The sequence below is a fragment of the Anser cygnoides genome, chromosome 2 (assembly GCF_040182565.1).
Source record: "Anser cygnoides isolate HZ-2024a breed goose chromosome 2, Taihu_goose_T2T_genome, whole genome shotgun sequence".
Classification (NCBI taxonomy): Eukaryota; Metazoa; Chordata; class Aves; order Anseriformes; family Anatidae; genus Anser; species Anser cygnoides.
In genome coordinates, this window is record NC_089874.1 from 118,933,105 (window position 1) to 118,955,786 (window position 22,682).

At 43.6% G+C, this 22,682-nt stretch overlaps 1 protein-coding gene across 3 annotated transcripts in view; it reads left to right on the top strand.

Annotated features, from left to right (window-relative positions):
• The first annotated feature begins 9,840 nt into the window (after positions 1 to 9,840).
• MAPRE2 (microtubule associated protein RP/EB family member 2) overlaps positions 9,841 to 22,682 on the top strand; it is a 99,442-nt gene continuing 86,600 nt past the window's right edge. Inside the window, exon 1 of one of the 3 annotated variants that reach the window (XM_066992943.1) lies at positions 9,841 to 9,905. Coding sequence is in view for 2 of the 3 variants with exons in the window: in XM_066992940.1 (XP_066849041.1) it covers positions 19,095 to 19,166 (72 nt within the window). In the remaining variant the exon portion in view is untranslated. Of the gene's footprint in view, positions 9,906 to 19,025; positions 19,167 to 22,682 lie in introns of those variants that run through there. The other 2 variants (XM_066992940.1, XM_066992941.1) reach the window with 2 other exon arrangements.

The following is a 22,682-nucleotide window of genomic DNA, read 5'->3' on the forward strand; positions in this document are numbered from 1 at the left end:
CTCAATTTCTGCTTTCAATTCCTCAAACTCTGGTAAAATTCCCAAGCTTCTAAATTAAATGCTTCCAGTTCAGCCTTGGCCTTTCAATACAAATGTAAGAACTAAGAAAATGGAAAAATACAGATTCTTTTTCAGAATGTTTTCAGTAACTTTTCAGTATATCTGTACAGCTGATGTTCTTCCATGCCAAAAGCTGAAATTTGTCGTGGCATAGCTCCAGTTGCTGAGAAGGGCTTTGAATGTTTTGGTAGAATTGATTGTGTTACTGATTTAAATCAACCTAGGGAGGTGTCACCACTGCACAGGAGTGTTCATGCCATAGAGGTGCTTGGACAGACAATGTCAATGTCAATGTCATTGTCTTCAGACAGTGAAAGCCTTGCAGTCAATATCCACAATCTGAACGTGGCTCACAGGGATAGCAAGCCAGGGACCTGGCAGGGCTGGCAAGAGATTGTCCTCGGGATGTGAGGCCATCTGTAGAGGGGAAGACCCCAGCCCTGCAATGCAATTCCCGGTCACTTTTGCCTTCAGGGTCTTGCTGCTGTGTCAGCCCCACTTCCTAACCTCGAGGTGCATTGAACAGCCCGAGGATGACAGACATATATATACGTGACCTATGCCTCTCTCTTGGGTTGCTGTCTGTTTGAAACATGAAGAGAGCTGGAGGACAAACAGAGCACGAATGTGTGCATGCAAAGGACAGATATCCTGCTCCAGCTCAAGCACAGCGAGCCAAGCCACGACAAATCTTATCTTCCTTACAATACTCTGTATTTCATGACGCTCAAGGCACAAGCTTACTTTTGTGGACAGATAATTTTTAAAAGGTAATAGGGTCAGATATAGAGGGGGATTTGAGAGTTTTCTTTTTTTTAATTATTATTATTTTTATGTTTACTTCTCACAAAGCCATGGAACAGTAAAAAGCAATAGCTACTGTTATTGTGTGTCTTTCTATGAAGCCTCATTAGTAGCAGGGCATCTGTGGTGCAAAGAGCTGTGAGTACTATTTGTTTAACTTAATCATTAAAATCAGCCTCTTTCTGGACAATTCGTAACAAACATATCTCTGTAGTTCTCCTCTTCCTACCACCTACCACTGCTACTACTGGCTTTACTCCCAGACAGTTCTCCTCTTCAATGCAGAAGACGTCCTTTACGGCGAGTCAAAAGCAACACATCCCAATAACTAAAAAATACTTGTTATGGTAATTTTGTTGCTGTTGTTGTTCCTGCCTAGTTTGAGTTTACAATGTATATTCTGTCTCCACTATAGCTATACTCACATTCAAACCTCCAGCCCAACAGGAAATACCACAAAAGAGTTATATTTCTTTGCCTGCAAATAAATAATTAAAAACAGAATGATGGTTCCAGGAGATGAGAATTATCTGACTTTCCTTATTATCATCATCAGAAATTGGAGGCTTTTTGAGAATACGGGCCAATGTATTTATACATGCCAAATCCCAACAAAATTCTTGAGTTATTTAGGTGTCTCCTTTGATTTCAGGATGTTAAACAACTAATTGCTTTTGAAGTAAGTTTAAATAAGACTTGGGGAATTAAGTTCTTATTTCTGGGAACTCGGTTCTTATTGAAACTCCGCAGGCAAGGGGCATGGTGATTATTCTCAGCTCATTTGGAAAGCTCTGTTCATTTTTTGCTATCACTAGAAGCTGGGGATGCCAGCCCATCAGCAGAGGATGTGCTCAGATGGAGGTTTCAGTTCAGATCAGTAATGTGGCTGTCAGGTTCACCAGGACTTTCCTCTGTGTAGCCACTGCCTGCTTCTGCAAGGAGAGCCAAACCTGTTCCAAGGACAATTCCCCCTGCTAAACTACTGCCAAAACATTCAGCTCATTGCAGAATACAGTCCATGACAATTTAAATATGTTGTTGCCAGAGTTTCTGAAGTGCTGTGCTACCCACTTACTCACAACGAAGCATGACTGCTGTGCAGAGGAGAAAGGAGGCAGCGAGGCAGGACAAGAATACAGGGTATATTTTCTTATCATGACTAATAGGGGAAGCTGCTCTTTTGACATCCACTGCAAGGCCAGAACTGCTGGAATCTGCCCTTTGTAATTCTCCAGACTCATGCTTTCCTGCATTTGTGTCAGCATTTCAAAATAAATTGGAAATATATATTGGAAATATATATTATATCCCATATATACTGAACTACATTTATCATCTCATGTTAATACATCTTTCTCCAGAGATCTCTACTATCTTTTTAAATATGATCACTTCCTTACTGAAATCTCTCTAACTGCACCGATACATGAGTTGTCAGTACTTCTACACAAGTTTCCGTCTCATAAAAACTGCAAGTCTGGGTTTTCAATCAAACTTTGAAGTCACAACTTTGATCAGCAGTCATGATATAGACCTCCACTTCTTGTGTTACTGAGATGGTATGAATATTTATAATTTTGTATAAATAAGAACCAGAGAGCTTTTTAAGTTCAGCAATGATTCTATTTGCTCAGGAGTCTGGTATTTCTTCCTTGTTTTCTTTTATGACTGTTCCTTGTATAGGACATTTAACTTAAAAAGTCACTGTCTTTGTGGGAGAGAAAGTTGCTTGTGGAGGTAGGCGTTGCTTATGCAAATTGTTAAGTGCTCTGGGAAATGGTTTAGTCACTTGTCATTAGTTTCTTTATTTCCCGCTGTAATGGATGAACAGTTACTTGTTTGAGCACACATTTTCAAATGTAGTATTTGATAAAAACTTACCTTTTATACAGAAAATCATTTGTGAACCACTCATAAAAAATCTACAGCCTGATAAGAAAATGTGTTTTTGTTCTCTTACTGTTAGTCACTATTATGAGACAAAGCCAAATATGCATACATGGATAGTGCACAGAATTAATTTCAGAGAGAACAAAGAAACACATGGTAGCAGGGTGAACAGTGTTAGGGTTTTTCAATGCTCTGCTGAGCAGGATATTCAGCCCCCTAGACTCTTCCACTGTTAGTTTTAGTCCTTACAGATTCACTAAGACCTGATTCAGCTCCGTAAACACAGTTCATTTACTTCTTACATGGCTTGTTTCTATGGTAATACTAAAACAGAAGATTTCTAATTACTTGTCATTCCTTATTTAGAAATACCAATGTCATAAACTGAACCATTTTGACCCTTGATGCTAGTTAAGGGTATTACTTTACATACGGGTATCACAATGCTTCTTGCTGCTATGATTACCCTAAGCGACCTCAGCTTAGGAGGAAAAAATGTTTTCAGATTAGGTGGTTCCCCACTTTGCTCCTTATTTCATTACTTTCTCTCCTGAAGGCAATGGGAAGAACAGTAGGGCTCTCTCCAGCATCTGTTACAGTGAGATGTGCACAATGTTTTCAATAAAAAATAATAATTTAAAAAAAAAAAATCAACCTTCAAGTCAGATGGTCTGATGCAAAGGAAAACCACTGTAAAGGCAAAGTGTGCTCAAAATGAGTTTCAACTCAGCTCCCTAATTATTCCCTCAGGGAGCAGAATTTCTTCCAGTTGTAATAAGGATAAGTCTGGTCCTTCAAAGTGGGAGGTTTCCTGACTTTTACATGGTTTGGGGGACACCTGTGGAGGGTGAGGAGACCTTGCACAATGGCACATGGCCATTAGCAACCATTTTGTCAGACATTTGCTACATTTCCTGAGGCACTTTGGCAACTGCAGCTCCCACGGTGTGTTAGAGATACGAGGGCATGATTCACACTCTGTTAGGTACTATGTCTGCTCCGCGAGGTGCCACAGACAGTGTCTGCTCAGCCATCTGCTTCTGTCCCACATGTATCACCACGATCCCACCTCCGCATAGGTGAAGCTTCCAAGGAAATGAGGTCTTCAGCTTCATGATACTGCTCCTCACTTTTGCAGTGTATTTCCCCTAAATTGCATCTGTCAGGTCCCAGCAGCTGGGAGCTGTCACCATCTACAGTGGGACTGTAATCTGCTTTCACTAAAAAAAAAGAGACCTATCTCGTTTTTACACTACAGTCACCTTCAAAACATAGTCTGCTGACAGTCTGTTTGGACTGCTGCAAATGCCTCTCTGCTGTTTGATAACAAAGATTATATTAATCTTGAGGGGTTTGCCTCTTTCCTGACTTGTGCAATGACCATCCAATCCAGAAATCACCTGGCATTGGGAAAGCAGCCACAGGCCTCACAAAAAGCTTTCACAGTTGACAGACCCTGAAAGATTTAACCATCCCAAATTCAGCAAAAAAGGCAACCTAAGTAGCCAGGCTTTCGCTGATGAAAACTTCTGCATAATGAATGAGAATATTCCCAAATCCTGAAAGTTTAAGGTCAAAAGTGAATCAGAAGAGAATCCCCCAAATGGACTTAGGCATCCCTCTGGAAATGAGGTATTCAAGAGAGCATCCTAATCAGGAAAGCATTTAGGTGTGGGACTAATAGGAAGTGCATGCTTAAGAGCTCTCCTGTAAAGGACCTTGGCTGGCAGGTGCTATTGCATAACCCCGAATAAAGAACTTGCCTGTAGCATCTATTTCTTCAAATATTGCCTATTCACTTGGAATGAGTACATTTCTCACCACTACCTGAATATGTCAGTGCTAGAAAGTCTCCCTCCTGGAGAGAACCATTTTAAAAGACTATACGTGGGCCTGACCTCATGATAGTACCCCTTAAATTAAATGTGCTCTTAAAACTCATTCATTCATTCCTCTAACATGGTACATCAGGGCCACAGGAAGGTTAGATAAGAGGGATTGCTCTCCAGGGATAGTGGTAGAGTGGGCAAATATGTAGATACAGCTAAGAACCTAATTTTTAACGTTGAGACTGGGCTGAAGTAATTACCACTTAATGCTGTCCTTCCCTGAGCCAAGCATGTTAGCTAAAATGCATGAGGGGAGAACTGTGCCAAAACATCTTGCTTTCGACCTACTAGAAATAACATATTAGGACAGCAACAGAAGCAACTGATTATATCCTGCATGACCCAGGAACTGCTCTATTCAAGCCTACCTTTGAGAAATACCGCATAAAAGGTGATGAAAATTGTATGCCCTTGAGTCAGGCTTGTCAGACTTACCCCCCTGCTGATTTATGCTTCACTATGAAATATTAAGAATGACAGTTGATATATCATATCACTTCTGTTCCACACACGCCATGTAAAATGGGCTGTGTGAATCCAATTGAACAATTTAATAACCCAGCTTACCACTAATGAATTTGTACTCTTTTTTTTTTCCTTTCTCAAGGCTTCATCAGGAAGAAGAACTTCCATAAAAGTACTGTACAATGTATTGATCGGAATACCATGTTGACAGACTACAAGGCAAAGCTTTCTGAGCCTCCTTCCCTCCTGAAGATCTGGTCTGCTCACCACAGCTATTGTAAGAGAGGGGTAATAGAGGCACTATATTTAATGAGGTCACGCATCCTTTAAAGTGCTGTATGCCCTGTGGGTCGCACTGCTGTGTGTAAGGCTACACATTCAGAGTATGACTGGCGGACAGAGAGAACCATAGAACACCCTGAGTTGGAAGAGACCCACAAGGACCATCAAGTCCAACTCCAGGACCACCCAAAAATCAGACCATGTATCTGAGAGCATTGTCCAAATGCTTCTCAAACTCCATCAGACTCAGTGCTGTGACCACATCCCTGGGGAGCCTGTCCCAGTGCCCGACCCCCCTCTGGGTGCAGAACCTTTCCCTAACCCCCAGCCTGACCCTCCCCTGTCCCAGCCCCATGCCGTTCCCTCGGGTCCTGTCGCTGTCCCCAGAGAGCAGAGCTCAGCGCCTGCCCCTCCGCTCCCCTCGTGAGGGAGCTGCAGGCCGCCATGAGGCCTCCCCTCAGCCTGCTCTGCTCGGGGCTGAGCAAACCAAGGGACCTCAGCCACTACTCATATGCCTTCCCCTCTAGACCCTCCATCTTTGTAGCCCTCCTTTGGACACTCTCCGATAGTTTTATATCCTTCTTATATTGTGGCCCAAAACCACACATGGTGCTTGAGGTGAGGCCGCACCAGTGCAGAGCAGAGCAGGAGGGCTGTTAGGTTAAGCTGGCGTTGTTGGCTGACCTTAGCAAGGGTTGCCAGACCAACTTTTTCAGGTGTAGGGCGTTCAGGCCTCCTGTTGACTGCACAGTGCCTCCTGGCGAGGAACGGGTATCTGACTGGAGCTCTAGGCACATTGGGGACACTTGGGTTAAAAGGTAAAATAAATAAATATATCAACAAAACCAGTAGAGACAGGAATAATAGCAAAAGATTACTGTTTTCTGAGGATTTCCCCAGAGGTTTCTAGATTTTTTTATTTTTTTTTGTAAATTTTGACCAAATACAAAATTTTGTGGGACTTGGAGGACAATTGGCCAGGGAAAAAAAAAAATAAAAAGAGAGAGAGACTGAAAAGGTTTGAAAAGCTTTGTTCCATCTAAGATGGAAAATTTGTATGAGGGGAGAAAAAGCCTGTCTTTCAACAGGTTCTGCAAATTGACAGTCTAACCAGACTAATTGTGACATTTAGGAAGTGCTACTACTTACCCTGAGACAACTTTCATTTTTTTTTTATGTGTTCCAGAAAGAAAAGCTGCAGCCCTATATTATAATAGGGTCTGTTCATTTGAAGTCTTCCCATTTGTTTTAATGGCAAATATATTGCACATGTTGGCTACTGTTAAAAGAAATTACTGTCCGGGAATCCCTTCTTGTAGTTAATGAAGTAGTAAATGAAGAAACGGAGAAACAACTGGAAGAGGAAATGCTAAGTTTTTTATTCAGATAGATGGCTTTTGTGTATGAATGTGCTAGAAGAATCAGCTACACGCTTTGCTTTTCCTATGTTTTGTATAATAGGTAAGAGCCAAATGCTCATGGAAGAGTATCTAAATCAGTTATGCATTAGAGAGACTGACATCCCTTTTGTTCCTCCTTTTTTTCACTGCACTCACTGATGAAGATGATGAAGATAATTAATTACAGCTATGAAGAATGAAAGTGAAAAGGCCATACTCCCTCCTCAGTCATGACCCTGCACTGGATTAACATCAGGGAGGCTGCGGGGTCAAAGGAGTTCAGCAGAAAAAAGCCTTTGGTAATAAATTACACTGAGATTATGTCCTGTAACCTAACTGCAACTCTTCCATCAGTGATTAAAGATCAAGTGTAAAGAGCTCTTAAAAAAACTAAAAGTCATCATTTCTCCCTGCAAGAAAAGTGTGGCTGAAGATGGATGTGTTTCCCTAACACTCTGCAGGGACAGATAATTCACCGACCCCTGCAAATGCAGTGGCCTTTTCTAGGTCAGGGCAGCTCTGACCGGGTCACAGCTGTATCTTTAGGTGCTCCTCCTTCTGTGTTTTAAGGAGAGTTAAGATGCCAGTATGCTGCTTTGCCCTTTCCCTTGTCAATTTGGAGCCATCTTCTGGAGTCTTTACTTGCTAAACAGGAATCCATACGTGAGCCACAGAGCAAGTTTTCTTAAGAATTAACTAACAAGCATCTAGTTTTAGAGATGAGACAAATGTTTACTTTTAAAACAGCGTTGGTAGGCAAAGCCAGATTGCTTAGCCCACCCCGCCACTTGCTGCTACATCCAGCATCATTGGTAGAACATGGTAAATAAGTTACACAAAACCAAATGGTTTAGTTTGACTGGCCACAAACAGATTTTTAACCTCGTCCAGGCACCCCTTGGTGCTGGACACCTATGTGGCTCAAAATCCTGTCCACTGAATGAAGCAAAATCTACTGTGGAGGGACTATAACAAAATAAAAAAATAAAAATAAAAATAAAAATAAAAATAAAAATAAAAATAAAATAAAATAAAATAAAATAAAATAAAATAAAATAAAAATAAAAATAAAATAAAATAAAATAAAAAACATAACATTTAAAAAATTTTAAAAAGGCTGTTTCTGGGGTGCTGGTATCCGAGTAGAAGAGACATGGATAGTGTCTGAGAGAAGGAAACCCATGTTAAAATGTCATCAGACAGGGCAGCCCCTGCATTAATGCACATAATCAGTAAATCCCCATCTCAGTCCCAACGGAGTCCCCAACCCTCCCCAGAACAAAAGAGACCTGGACATACTAGAATGAGACAAATATAGGGCCACAAAATTAATGAATGGACTGGAGCACCTCTCCTACGAGGAGAGGCTGAGAGAGCTGGGACTGCTCAGCCTGGAGAAGAGGAGGCTCAGGGGGGAGTTTATCAGTGTCTATAAACACTGGAAGGGAAGTGCAAAGAGGACAGAGCCAGGCTCAGTTCGGTGATGCCCAGTGCCAGGACAAGAGACCATGAGCAGGAGAGAGGGACGGCCAAGTGGTGACCTGTCGCTAAACCTGCAGATGACAGGTCTCCTGGGATGGCAGGTCTCCCCGTGGGCATTGAGACTGGGCATGCTCAAAAATGAAGGGACATTTTTAAGCTTAACTTTCTCTCTTTGCTCTGCAGCCTCCCTTCCTGCACAGAGAAGATAACCGAATTCCTGCGCTGCTCAGGCACAGGCTGATGACAAAATCATTCACCAGCAGCTCAGACACTGCTGTGCAAAGTTCCAGAGACGACCATACAAAAATAGCATATCTTTTGATCTTAAAACTCTGCTAAGCATAGTCTGCAGATGCAGTAAAATCCTCTAATTGTTCCATGGACACAAAAATAGATTTCATATCATTATGACACAAAGTGACAGGACTAGGAAGAAATTTGGCAGTTTTCAGACGCTACCAAAAAAGCCGGGAAATTCTTTTGACTTTGAATGGCAGGTTTTGAAACGCTGGCCGCTCTGCACTACCTGCGAGTGCTCATATCTGGGACATTTCAGACATCTGTGAGGTGTCTGAACTGTGAAAAGCAGCAGGGCTCACGGGCACACTTGGCCTCCCGGCCTATTTTGACAGCTGGATGTTTTAGCACCATTTCATCAGCGGTGCGGGGTGGTGCCGGCGGCGTGGCCCTGTCACTGCCCTTCTCCCAGGAGAGATTTGCCTGCTGTGAGACCAGCTTCGAGCCCTGGTCTGCACCCTTTGGAGCAGGTGGCCCTGACCCGCTTGGAGGTGGCGGTGCACATCTGCACCTTGGCTTTGACCCAAGCCATGGGAAGGGTTGGAGACCCGCTGGGTTTCCCCCATCTCCTTTCCCTCAATTCAAAGGGGCAGCAGGGCTGCTGTGCCAGGTCTGTATGGGATTTGTGCATCCTTGGGACCATGGGATGGTGCACAGCAGGAGAGGGGGGAATCTGGGTCTCTGTCCTGCTCACCCACACGGAGCCGCTCAGGAAGGAGTGGCGCCGTCTCCTCCGATGGACGCGATGCCTTCCCCTGTGTAGAACAAGAGGCTACAGCAAATTCAGGCTATTTATTTCAGAGCTTTGGAGCTTGTTTTTCTCCCCTCTTTTTTTTTTTTTTTTTTTCTTTTTCTTCATCTGAACCTGTCCTAAGTTAACGTCTGAAAGATCGTGTTGCGTTAAGAGGAGAGGCAACGATCCGCGCCGCTTCTTTTCCTCCGAGCCGAGGTTTGGAGAAAACCCGTCCCAAAAAAAAAAACAGGGAAATCGCCCTGCACCGAGCTCGCCTCCCCCCCAGCGCTCAGGGCTGCGTGACACCGAGCTCACAAACCCCCAAACCCGGAGCTCCACGCGGGCGGGGCAGGACCACGGGGGGTGCCCGACGGCTCCCCCCCGGGCTGCCGGGGCGAGAGGGGGGCTTCGGGGGGCCGGGGGGGCGGCGGGGCCGGGGGGCGGGCGGCGGGGGGCTCGGAGCGGAGCCGTGCCGAGCCGTGCCGGGCCGCTGGGAGCGGTGCCCGCGCGGTTCACGTGGCGAATCCCGGGCGGGGCGGGCGGACAAAGCCGGGCTGCAGGGACGAGGGAAAAGCGGCGGTGGCGAGGAGCGGAGCGGAGCAGGTGAGGCCGAGCCCGGCCCCTCCTGGGCTGGGGTCGCCCCTCGCCCCGTCCCCCCCCCGGGGGGAGCCGGGCCACGCCGGCAGCGGGAGAGGCGCGGTGGGAGCCGTGCCGGGCGGGGAGGGGTCTGTCCGTCTGCTTTGTCCGGGTGTCTGTCCGGGCGTCTGTCCGGGCGTCTTTCTTGTCCGGAGCTGAGGGTCTGCGGGAGGTGCTGGGCGCGTGCCGAGGGTCCCGCCGGGCACGCAGCGAGGGGCTGCAGCAGCTCCCGGTGCCGGAGGAGGACCCCGCGGCGGGCGCACCTTGCAGCCGAGGGATCCGCGCCGCCCGGCCGGGCACCCTGCGGCAGCACGGCCAGCCGCCAGCACCCCCTGAAGCTGCGAGCTGCCCGTGCGGTGTCGGTGCACGTGAGGTTACGAAAACAAACATTTATTATCCTTATTCTTTTTTTTTTTCCCCGTTTTGAACGGCTACTTCTGCTAACAGCCCTCCGGTGCTTTCCGTAGTGAGTGAGTTACAGTCCTTGTCGGACTTTACTCGCCTCCCCAAGGGGTATTTGCTTTTTTATCTCTGCCCCCGAGGTGTGCAGCGAATGAAACGACACTAAGGGTATAAGCCCACGACTTAAAACAGAGAGAAATCTGAAGCGGTAAAGAAGGTGAAAACTTTTTTAAAATGAAGTATTGCAGCAATTTCGCTGTGTTTTAAGGGAAGACAAACAGTGAGACGGAGATGGCATTTCAGAAGTGGAACAGCAGAACAGCGTGACGCTTTGTTTGAAATACGGTTTAAAGGTTATTTTATAAGATGCATTTGCTCTTTCAAAAGATACTATCTTTTAAAGTAAAATGAACTGTTTAAAAACTTCTGCAGGAACACTGTTGCGGGCTAAATCTTCTGGTTTGATTCTGTTTTCTTCAGTAAAGTGCTCGGTGTTTAGAAGAACCATCTCAAGGGCATCTTGAGATGTTTGTTATTCAACAGCTGTATGAGCAGCTGTACTCACTATCATGTCAGGATGTGCAGGTCGCGGACCGAATGCTCTCTGAATCCTTGCTGTATGCGTGCTCGCTCCATCTGCCTTTCGCTGAGATACAGGGACCCCTGCTTTTACCCCTGCTTCCATCTTCAGGCACACAGCTGGATGTGTGGGGCCAGCCTCCACCCGACGGGTGGGAAGACACAAAGAGCACAAAATGCCTTTGTCTCGCACCAGGGATGTGCGCAACCACTGCTGGGATTCAGTGGATGCTTATTAGTAAAGCCCTTGCGGTGAAATCATCCCAAAAGCAGGGAAAGGTGAGGTTATGACCCCTTAACTCACCTACTGCTGTATCTATCATGCATACAGTGTTTGAGCTGCAGGAAGCTCTGGGTCTTCCTAAAACATACGATATTTGCGGTACTGCTGCTGGGATAGTGAAGCTTTGTGCTGCCCCTAGTAGAGGAAGGTGGCTGAGATGCTACGTAAGCTATTGAAATAGAAGCAAGGGATTAAGAAACGACCAACGGTTTATAAATTTGACTTCTTGTAAGGTAAGTGTTGTTTCTGTCAGTCTGCCTCAAATTCAGCATGCAGAATCCATGAGCTGCTTCAGTTGTATAAGGAGAAAAGGATCAGCTTGGAAGGAGAGCAGGAGGGAGCCAGGGACTGCAGCAGACAGGGCAGTTAATGTCTAATGGGCTTGGTGTCTTTTTGTGATACCTACACCTTCTGGATATATTTCAAAGAGGGGAAAAATCTGGATACTTTTCTATGACCTCGCTTTGTGGGGTGTGACACAGTAGGTTGGCATGAGCTGGCCAGCAGCCCTAACAGACTGAAAGAACTTCTTGTGCTGCGTATGGTTTGGTAATTTGGGGTGTCTTCTGCTTATTTAAAACTTCTGGCAATAGGCCACTTACCATCTATGTACCTGTTTCTCAAGGTTACATCTTCCTGTAGTGTCTATTCCCCCAAGAAGGAACAGGGATGCCTGTGGGGTAGCTTTTGCTCCTCGAAACCTGTCCACAAGGGTAGCAGAAGCAGGTGACTCAGAAGGACACGGAGTCTTTATTGCTTGTTCTCTGAAGTGTGTTGGAAATAACCACACTGACAATCCTGACTGGTGGTGGGTGACTGGAATAGATATTTCAGCCCTTTGATTTAGTGTGTGTTGCCTTGTCCTGATTAACTTCAGTTGCCTGATATTATAAATATAAGTCCTCCCTTTGACAATAAAACTCTCAAATTGGGTTTCTTTCAGCTCTTACAGGTCCAAGTGTTCTCAACCAGTTCATATTGTCTCTTCTTGCTAACGTGAAGCCTTGTCCAGATATTTTTCTGTGTTATTTTTTGACCATTACTCCAAATGCTGATGAAATACTTGGAGGAGTAATTATGTAAACCACAAACAGTGCTGCACACACATACACGGACACCTGAATGGGTAATCACAAGAATTCATCTGCAGCTAAACTTGGAGGGGAAAAAAATGGGAGCCTTCAAAATTGCTACAATTTTTGCTAAAACACCTATTTTGGTTAAAATAGCCATTATCCTGGCCCTTCTCTTGCAACATTGAAACCTTAATACAATTCAGTTTAAAAAAAAAAAAATAGCTTAATCCCAGAAGAGGGAGAAACTTCAGACTAACACAATTAGGTGAGTAGAATTTTTCCCTCAGGCACCTCTGGAGAGTGATACAATATCATGTTAAAAACTGTAAGCTGCTGTCTCAAAGAGCTGGGCTGGGCCAGTGTTTGTATGAGGCATGGGGAGGAAAAATGCAGATGGTGCAGAAAGCACCGGTGGTGAACATGTCGATAGCATTGCTCTGAGTCACTGGTGGCCCAAAGTCCAACCACTGCATGATGGCACATGTGTTGTTGTTGGGTGAGGCTTAAATGAGATCCTGAATCTTTCAGCACCTCTCTATATACCATTTATTTGTATATATTTATGTGTGTATACAAAACTCAGTGTTTTGGCTTATTTGAGCACTAAGTTTAGGATAGCTGTGAGTGCTTGTGTGAATTCCTTGCAGCTTTGATGGGGCTAGATCTCTCGCTGCTGAAAAGGTGAGGTGATTTGGGCAATCTGTGGCAACTTTTGCATCCTTACTGCCAAGGGGTGCCTCCGCACCCTCCCTGCTGCCAGCCTCTGCAAGTGACAGCCTCTGGGAGAGGCAGCTCGAAGACTGAGCTCTGGCAGAGCAATGTGCACCCTAAGGGGAGCGAGGGAAACTATGCGTATTGTCTGTCTTGGAAGGGTAGGTGGGGAAAAGCCTCAAATAGAGTATTTTTTACAAAAGGATTGAAGAGACACTTCATGGACAGTAAAGAAGAAGCAGTGACTAGTCTGCATGTGGGAAGGTCAGGTGTGGAGAAAAGGGGACTGACAGCAGGGCTAAAGAATGAGGAAAGTAAAAGGCAGAACTTGAACCACAGGGCAAGGATCCAGAAAACAACAAGAATGCCCTAGGAAAGCTGTTAGGACAAGTATTTATCGTCTTATTAGCTAAAGATGCAGCTGGAGCTGTTTCATGTTGCATATGTCATCGGTGGGCTGAACCGTATGCCCATCGCGCAGCCGCAGGACGGGCAGGAAGGATTAAGGGCAGCTCTGGGAGCACTGCCCAGCGTCAGCAGCCTAGCAGCCGGGCTGCCATGTGCTATTTTTTATTTTGGCCATGTCCAAACAGGATTTTAAAAAGGCTGAAGGAAACCTACCCTGCCCCCTAAGAGTCCCTATAGCAAGAACAGGGCTTCAGGTGGGGCAAGTGTGCTCGAATCCGATCAGCAGCTGCCGCCCTGAAGAGGGGTTGATGCTCCACAGCGGCCTGGTAAAGAAAGTCTGGAGGAGAAGGGGTGGTAAGGAAGATGAAAGCATGGCAAAGTCTGTGGGGAGAGCTTTGATCCTGGTCGAACATCTCTTCGGCCCCAGAATCTCCTGAGCCTGTTGCTGAAGATGTTTCCGTTCATCCAGCTTTATTCCATTGAGCCTTGAATGAGGTTTCAGATCTGTCCCATTTGAAGGCTAGAACCAGTTCTAATGCCTTACAGGAGCCTAATCTTTAACATGGCCTCTTCTGGGAATGGCTGACCTTGGGACTTTTCCACCTTGAGGAAGAAATCAATAGTATTTCTTCAGGCATTTCATATATTCAATATGTAAAAGAATTCAAGTACATTTGAGTAAATTTTCCTAAGGGATAAAATTAGTAGGGTCTTAACACTGAGTAATCTACCATACACGTAAGTGACAAGCTTTCAGGCTGATCTAATTACTAATGCCAAACTAAAGCCACATAAAAATAACAAGTTGCCCAAAAATACAAATCCTGCCTAGATTTGACAGATGAGAAGGGAAGGAGGATGTAAGATGAAGGTTTATCAGATACAAGTTTCAGATACTGAGTTGTTCTAACTAGTAAATCTGTTTGTAGGTTTGATAGACTTGTTAAAGTCAGCAGGGAAGAATATGTCTCTGATTTCACTGCAGAGTTTGGTTATGCAACTTGTAATGTGAAATAGCCAAAAATCTTCTCAGGCTACTCCTTCCTGAGGAATTTTATGAAAATATGCTTTGATCTGGTAACCATTTTATGTCCAAATTAATACTGGGCTTAATATAGACTTGTAACGATCTCTTTAGAGAGTTTGAATCGCACTGCGAGCAAAGCATGTCAAATTTTATCAAAAGAAAACAGTATGCTTTGTCTGGCTGTACCATACTCAGACTAAATAGAAATGCTATGAATAAACTTGTTCTCGAAGCTTTATTGCAGTGTGGCACTTGAAACTAACCTTGGATCTCATGACTCATCTCTACTGGGAACGCAGCATCCCTTGCAGAGCTCACACTTTCAAATCCAAGAATGTTTGCAAGTCAGAGGGAAAGGCCCAGCCTAAGAGGCAAAGCGGAAGCACTCCATGAATTCCTCTCTCAATTTCCATCAGATTCCTGAGATCTTCATATCTGTAGATCAGAAGACATTGTCTTGCAGGAGTGTCTGCAAATACAAATATTGCTTGGGTCTTGTGGATTTTGATGGCTAGATAAATACTTTCTCAAATGCTTGCCAGTGTTGATTGCTTTACTTTCTAAAATTGGAAATAGCTTATTGGTAGGTGGTAGGAGGACATCATTAGAATTAGTAGAAGTACACACACACAAAAGGAGAACAGATGACTTATGTTTGTAATTAAGCTAACCATAGAGGCAGTGGAGAGCTCCTATCTTATCAGGATTGCTGCTTCAACTCCAACTAGTAGACTGCACCACCAACAAATATTTGCCTTGGCTTGTGATGCTCCATACAGCGTCACGTGCAGCGGGGTTTCCCTGGCATGGGCAGGATGTCCCACTCGTGCAGCTGTGTTCCTCTTCAGCAGGTTGTCTGCAGCTCTGCTGTGAAGCTGAGCAGTACCCGTTATTTCCAAATGACTGGATATTTAAAAACACATAAATGAAGTGTGCGGCATATACAGAGTAAGCCTTAAAGCTGCTCATTTATTATCACAAACTTTACATCGTCTAGTGGATCAAGCTCTCAGCCATTATTAATTGCAATAACTTTTTATAGTCGGTTCCCTTCCACTTCTTTCAACTCCATTAACTTCCTCATGTGCATCGGTGTCAATTACAACCGTGAGAAACGTTTACAAACAAAGCAGCAAGTTTAGAGATACAGAAGAGTACATATTGACAACTGGTCATGAAGATCTTTGCACCTCGTTAGCAAGCCACAGGAAACTTGCTAGGAAGATGTGTCTTGGAAGCAAAGCTTGCAAGGTGCAGCTGAAAACAGCCTGGGGAATGTCAGAGGCAAACTGCATTTGCTGAAGTTTTGAACAGCAGCTCTAGGTTTGCTGTCTCTTGGAAAACTTCTGAAGTGCAGTTTAAATAATTCCAGATGACACACAAAAAAAAAAAATAGTTAAGAAAACAAAAGCTCTGGGCTTTCAGCCACTTCTGGGTTCTTTTTTGTTTGTGTGTGTGTGTGCCTGGAAGGAGCTCTGCACCCATTCACTGCTGCTTCTTTAGCTGCTGCTCTGGAGTGCTCCTTTCTCACACAATACCTCTTGAGAAATTTTTCACATTCTTTGTCTGTTTCCCTTCCTCTTAGCAGCACTCTGATTTCACCACTTCCTACTGTCAGTAATTTTGCCGGCTTACTTTTCTCCTTCTTTATCTCTGGCTTTGCTGGCGGAGTGGACAGCCTCCTCTCTTGATCCCTAGTTTGTACGTTGCTGATGTGGGTTCCCCTCTTGTCACTTTCCATCACTCTTTAAAAATGATTCTTTAAACCTCTCTTCTAACAGGCAGAGGCTTGTTTACAGTTGCACAGCATTTGACACATAACTCTCGTAACCTGCTCTGATCATGGATTTAGTAAGAAGGGACAGACACTAGGAAAGGGTACCCCACAGATTTTCAGCTTACCCTTACCCCAGCCATGCAGCGGAGCACGAAGTATTGTGTTTTCCCAAGAGGAGCGAGAAGTAGGTACTGTGTTCAGGAGCTGAACGTGCTGCTTTATCGATCCAAGAGCTTTTGCTCCAGGAGGCTGTGAGGAAGGAAGGGACTGTGGAACAAAACAGGACTCACATTCAAAGTCCTCCCCTGGACCTGAAGTGCCAGCAGCCATACAAATATTGTACTTTGAACATTGAGGCCTTGCTAAGCGTGAGCAGGTTTTGAGAAGATCTGGCAGCCCTTCTTAAAATGCACTTTTAAGTCTTGCCTTTGCAGGGTAATAGCTGGCAAAAGCAAGATGGCATCAATGGAGGTGGGTATCACTGAGGTGACCTCTCAGTGAGGACTGACCTGCTAGCCACTTGGTTGTTTGCTTTGTACTCACCTCTTCCAGTTTCAGCTGCTAAAACATGATCTGGTCTCTTAAGCTTTAGCAATTTCCTGTAGTAGTAATGGCAAAAAGTGTGATTGCTCGTACAGCTGCGTGATGCTGTGTTTGCCATTAGGACAAGAATAAAGTGGTTCTAGCAGGCAGTGCAGGTGTGCAATAAGAGTTGTAAGAGGCATTGGTGCTACTCAGAGAACCGTAGATATACGTAGATATATACACATATATAGTTATCCACCTCCCCCGCCTCATGTGCAGGGTTTTTTAAAAGCGAATCCCAGTCACTGAGCACTTTCTCTCACAGTTTTAGTTGCTAGCTGCTGCAGGTCAGACCATATACCCAGTTTCACCATTTCAGGCTTTAAGTGCAGTTACTACCAGCCAAAACAACAGAGCCTGTAAAAGTTAAAGCCTCTCCGTTATCTTCGCTGTTCATGTATTCCTAACAGAAGGTGGTTTCAAGTCCTATCCTAGGTACAGAGTTAGCTGCACTGAGCACAACATACCAGTACCTGTATCCCATTTTCTGGTTTTGCCCATCGCCTGTGATGTTCCTCCTCCCTTCACACACACCTCTGGATTCCCCCCAATGCCTTGATAAGTGAGAACTCAACCACAGACATCAGGGTAGGAAAGAAAATGAGCTCTTCTATATTTCTCTCAACTTTGTATTTAAATAGAAATGTTTTCTTTACTCTTAGGTGCAATGTTTAATTTGTGAACTCTCAAAGATGTTTTATTTTCCCCAGAATTATCAGAGTTTCCCTAAAAGGTGAAATGGTTTTATTGTCCCTGGAGAACACTGAAGAATTTTTACATTCATGCATGGCATGACATGAGATTACAGACTTGCAGCCACAGAAAGAGGCATGAGTATGTGTCCTTTAAATATGGATTTTGAAGTAAAATATACTTTAAAAGTGAATGCTCTAGTTTATTACGCAAAATTTCTTGTTGCAATGAAGATATGTTTTTCCTCCATCTGACACTTTGGGAGGAGGGGAAGACGAACACAGGCAATATAAAGTTTGTATTTTAATGATATAGTAATAGCTCCATATGGATGCATGTGTTTTAAAGACCAATTAACATTTTCAGACAGAAATGGACTGGTTTTGTGAGAAGGGATAAATGTTCTTTTTGTAACACTTATTAAAGTTAAGATTGGGCCCAAACCACAAAATCTCAAGAAAGTACGTCATCCTCTCCATATCAAGATGGAACAATCGCTTCAACTTAAATACAGGAAATGTTGGGCATAATAGGCATTACTTGCACCGATCTTGTTAACGAGAACATAATCTCCTAATCACTCCCTTGAAAGCAAACCCAGATGATAGAAGCATAGCTGGGCCCCTGCCAACAGCTCAAGAACTCTGATTTCACACCCAGGCTCCTGCAGGAGTGCCAGGATAACCTCAACTATTCAGGGAAGAAAACCATAGCCACTATGCATTTGCAACTCCTTATACTTCTATTTTTAAAACCAAAAAATACCAGTTGGGATAGTACAAAAACTTGAGTAAGAAATGAGAGTATATACATCTAGGTCTGTTTATATTACACACTAAATCAGTATATCACCACTCAGGCAATATTGCCTTAGTGGCAACGTCCTGGTCTATCTCCCTGTTCTCTTGAATTAGGCCTTGAGGGAAAAAAAGAAAATTGACTTTTTAAGAAGTAAAGTAGTTAGAGGACAAAGGAACAGAATCTAGTTCCTGTTGGTGGTGGTCCCTTCACAGGCAGGGCTTGTGTGCATTTTAAAGAGGTGTGCAAAGGGCTTTGATCTTGCATCATCATCATGATGTAAGTGGTGAAGGCTCTTGATAGGTTGTGGTGATGTAAGTAACAATTGCTGCAAGTTAATAGATGTGTTTGGTTTCCAATAGGATGCATCTCTAATACAAATAAACAGCAAAAGCTGTTGGGCTTCCCTCAGGTTGTTACAGCAGTGCTTTTAAAAAGAAAGCAACCAAGCAAGATCACCCACTTAACATTTCTAGACTAAATTGCAGGAAATGCAAATATTAGGGACAAGGTTAATTGTATTTATCTACATTTTCCCATTAGCTTGTAAAGCTATCAACTACGTATCTACTTTTTTTTTTCCTTGCTAGTAAACAGAGCACATGAGAAGTTGACAACATGATCATCTTGCTTCAGAAACCTTTATTACAGGCTGAGTTTCTGGGTGGGATGGAGGGTGGAGCTAGTCATTTAGCTACACCCATGGTGAGGTTTATAAAAGGAAGTTTTCTAGGGGAGCTCTTTTCTACCAGTCTCTGACAACTGTCAGTTTTATTTAGCAGGGTTTTATTTTAAAAAATAAAGTAAATTTGCTACTATGTCAAGGCCTCATAAAGATTCCCATAATGCAAATGATCATCTAAGCACATCTTCGAAACAGCGAAGTAAGGTAAGTTGTGGAGTCTGCTTTGCTACCTTAGTTCTCTTTTATGCATAATACTTTTTGTGGCAGAGACTTGAGTACTACTGTAATTTTAAAGGTCTGTATTTTCTTTGCCATGTATAGTTGGAGTATTTTTCTATATAGCTTTTTATTCCTGTAATGCTAAGTCAAGTGGGAAAAAAAAAAAAGAAAAAAAAATTTAAAAACATGCCATAATTTATTAGAATTTGAGGAGATTACTATTTGTTATAGGTTGATCAGATCTTGATGGCTGATGGCTTTGGGGACTAATTTGTACCACCTGTCTACAATGCTGAGGTTATTGTGGTTTTTGTTATTGTGCTGCTGTTTGTTATCCACCCCAATATTAGTTTCTCAAGCATACAAATAAAAGATATGCTATGCTTAATTGCATAATTGTTGTGGCTTAGTCATAACTCTTTGATACACCCAGGAATCTTGTCATAATTTCTGGTTTATAGTGTATCACAGTTTCCTTTTATGCACCTGCACATAAATGCTTGTAAACTATTCTGTTCAGCAGAGGTCTCTTGAGTTGCTGTGAATGCCCCTAGATGAGATTAGGTGCCATGAAGGCCTGTTTGCTATTGAGCACATAAGTGTTCATGGTGGTACAATACTTTTCTAGACAGGTCTGTATCAGTTTACAAGATGTCTGGGTGAAAACTTTTACAGTCATCAACTGAAGTCAAATGCATTGTACTAAGAAATGGTCACAGCAATGTAGGGTGTGCAGTTGGGATGCGTCAAGAATGCTGGTCAGCATAAAAATATCAATCCTGTAGCACTGCTTACCTAGCTCTGGGCTTCTTGCTGGTGCGCCGATAAAGCACAGTTGCCAGGAACTGGCAAAAGGGGAATGAACCTTGAAAACAATATTTTGGAGCTCCTCTCAGGCCTCTGGGAAAATCGAAGGCTGGAATTCTCCAAAAACTTTAAAAGCAACAAGAGACAAGAATTTGAAAAATTATTTTTTCCTTCCAGTCACTTTAGCTGTAGATAACTAGATTTTCTTTTGTTAACCTTCAATTTAGAAGGAGTGAAGTCGCTCCTTTAATCACTGCTCCCAAAACATGTGAGGTGTTTGCAGGTCAATGGTCTACTAGTTTTTCTGCAAATTATTCTAGTTTTACTGCCAAGCTCTACAAAAATAACCAAAGTCATGGTTTCCGTAGAACTGGTGGTGCTGATGAGTTTTCTTTTCTTTTTTTCCCCTGTAAGGAAAGCTGTGAATTAATGCAGTTGGCAAGGAACTGACTGACAGCCCTTTGGGCAAAATGATCTGATGCAAGTTGGAAAGGCTGTCAGAGCATTTTGACTTTGTGTGCTTAGTAGACATGAGAAAATAAATGTGTCCTGAGTTGGAGGAGACACGTTTTCCACCTTGATAATGCTGTGGTTTTGGTTTGGAGTTTTTACTGTCAATATTGAACTTGTAGGATGCTTGAGCAGTGTGGCCATTTCTGCTTTTTGCCATGTGTTTTCACTGATATGCAAGAAATTCTGACTGTACTGGGTTGTGGTGGGAGGAGGCTCATTTGACAGTAGAGCAGTGTCCTGCAAGGGAGTCCCCTTGGCTCTATCCACTGCCATTCTTCCGGTATCTAACCATGCTGTGGTTAGATTCCTCACAGTTTTTTTAAGTGCATCGCGTTTATTTTAAGTGTCTTGTAAACTGCTGTATACCAAACTGTTCAGAAATATTTGCTGTTATTTTTTATTTTACTAATACACTAAATGGGACAAAGGAAGAGGAAAGTACTTTCAATGTTGACAGAAAGTCATAGATGCCTCTGCTCTTGGATACTTTTGGAAGGGTTTTCCAAAACAGGGAGAAAGTTCGAGCTTTTTCAAGTGCGCAGTATAGAATTACTTCAGGATATTGATACATTCCTTAACACATCTCTAAATCTTGCCACTCCTATAAGTAGGGATTAAAGTGACTTCTGTCATTTTTTGACTTGAAAAGCAAAGTTCATGGAATAAAGTACTTATCCAGAGCATTTGTGACACTAACCTGCTATTCAACATGAATGAGTGAAGGGGAGTGGTTTTCTCATGGTAGATTATTTACTATTTTTGATAAATTTAGGTAATTTTTAATAGCCTGGTTTTGAGTAGCCAAAACACAAACCGAAGGTGCCACCTTCCTCTCCTGATCTTGATTTTTGGAGCCACATTGGTATTAAATGCGGAAATCTACAAAGATGACTTCTTGTTGGTGAGATGAGTAATTAAGAGATTTTCATTAGACATCTTCCTTGTAAGTAACTTACTTCTTCGAGGTGGTATATCAAGAATGGCACTGACAGCTGGGTTACTCCAGACTGGTATTTTGTTAGTCCTCTCACGTTTAAATAGTTTTGCTATCAGAAGATTCAAGCATTAAGCTTTAGCATATTTGGGTGGATGCTAAAACTAAGTTCTGCTGTGGGTTTGCCCTTCCTGGTCCATGTATGGCAACACAAGCACCTTTAGAGCTGAGCTAGAGGAGAGGCATGAGGTGGCTCACGGGTGTCAGCTGTGGTGGATGCAGAGCTGGAGGGGCAGTCATGGGAAGGGGTTGGCCAGGGTGGCCTGAGAGGGCCCAATTTGAGGAGGGAGGCTCTCAGCAGGGTGGGAAGGCAGAGTGGATGGAGAGAGGCCATGTCTTGATGGCAGCTTCTGAGAATTTGTCCAGCCTTAAAACTTTGCTGGCCCTGAACGGTCTTCAATGGCTCTCCTTGTTTCCCACCATCTCCTCTGCTACCACCAAGAAACTGAACTTTTGAACTCCTGGTTGAGGACAGAAATGTATTTTACTGATATTTTTGGGTCAGCCAAAGTTGGTTTTCAGTGTACTGTTGAGAAGACCTGAGCTGGCTATACTTAGCTGGGTGCCTTGTTACTTTATGAATCGGCAGACCTCAATGGATTCTCCTGATTTGTTTAGGTTCTGGGATCCTGAAATCAGGGGTTTTACAGGTCTTAGGATCATTGCAGTTTCTTTAACATGACTGGATTTCATAGAATCATTAAGGTTGGAAAAGACCTTCAAGATCATCTGGTTCAACCACCACCCAACCACCAACGTCACCCACTAAACCATGTCCCTAAGCACCACATCTAACCTTTCCTTGAACACCCCCAGGGATGGTGACTCCAGCAGCTCCCTAGGCAACCGGTTCCAGTGCCTGACTACTCTTTCTGAGAAGAAATGTCTCCTAATTTCCAACCTAAACCTCCCCAGCGCAACTTGAGGCCATTCCCTCCAGTCCTATAACTAGTTATCTGTGAGAAGAGGCTGACCTTTAATGGTATTTTTTTTCAGGGCATTGTTGTCAGAGGAAAATGTCATCTGGCCTCTACTGCCCTAGTTTATTTCAAGTCAAACCAAGCTGCTGAGTTCAAACAAGATACTGTGTCTTGCAGACTTGACTTTTTGCAATTTTAATCCATCTGACAATGGACGTGCTTGAGAAGTGGGCCCATGTGATCCTAATGAGGTTCAACAAGTCCAAG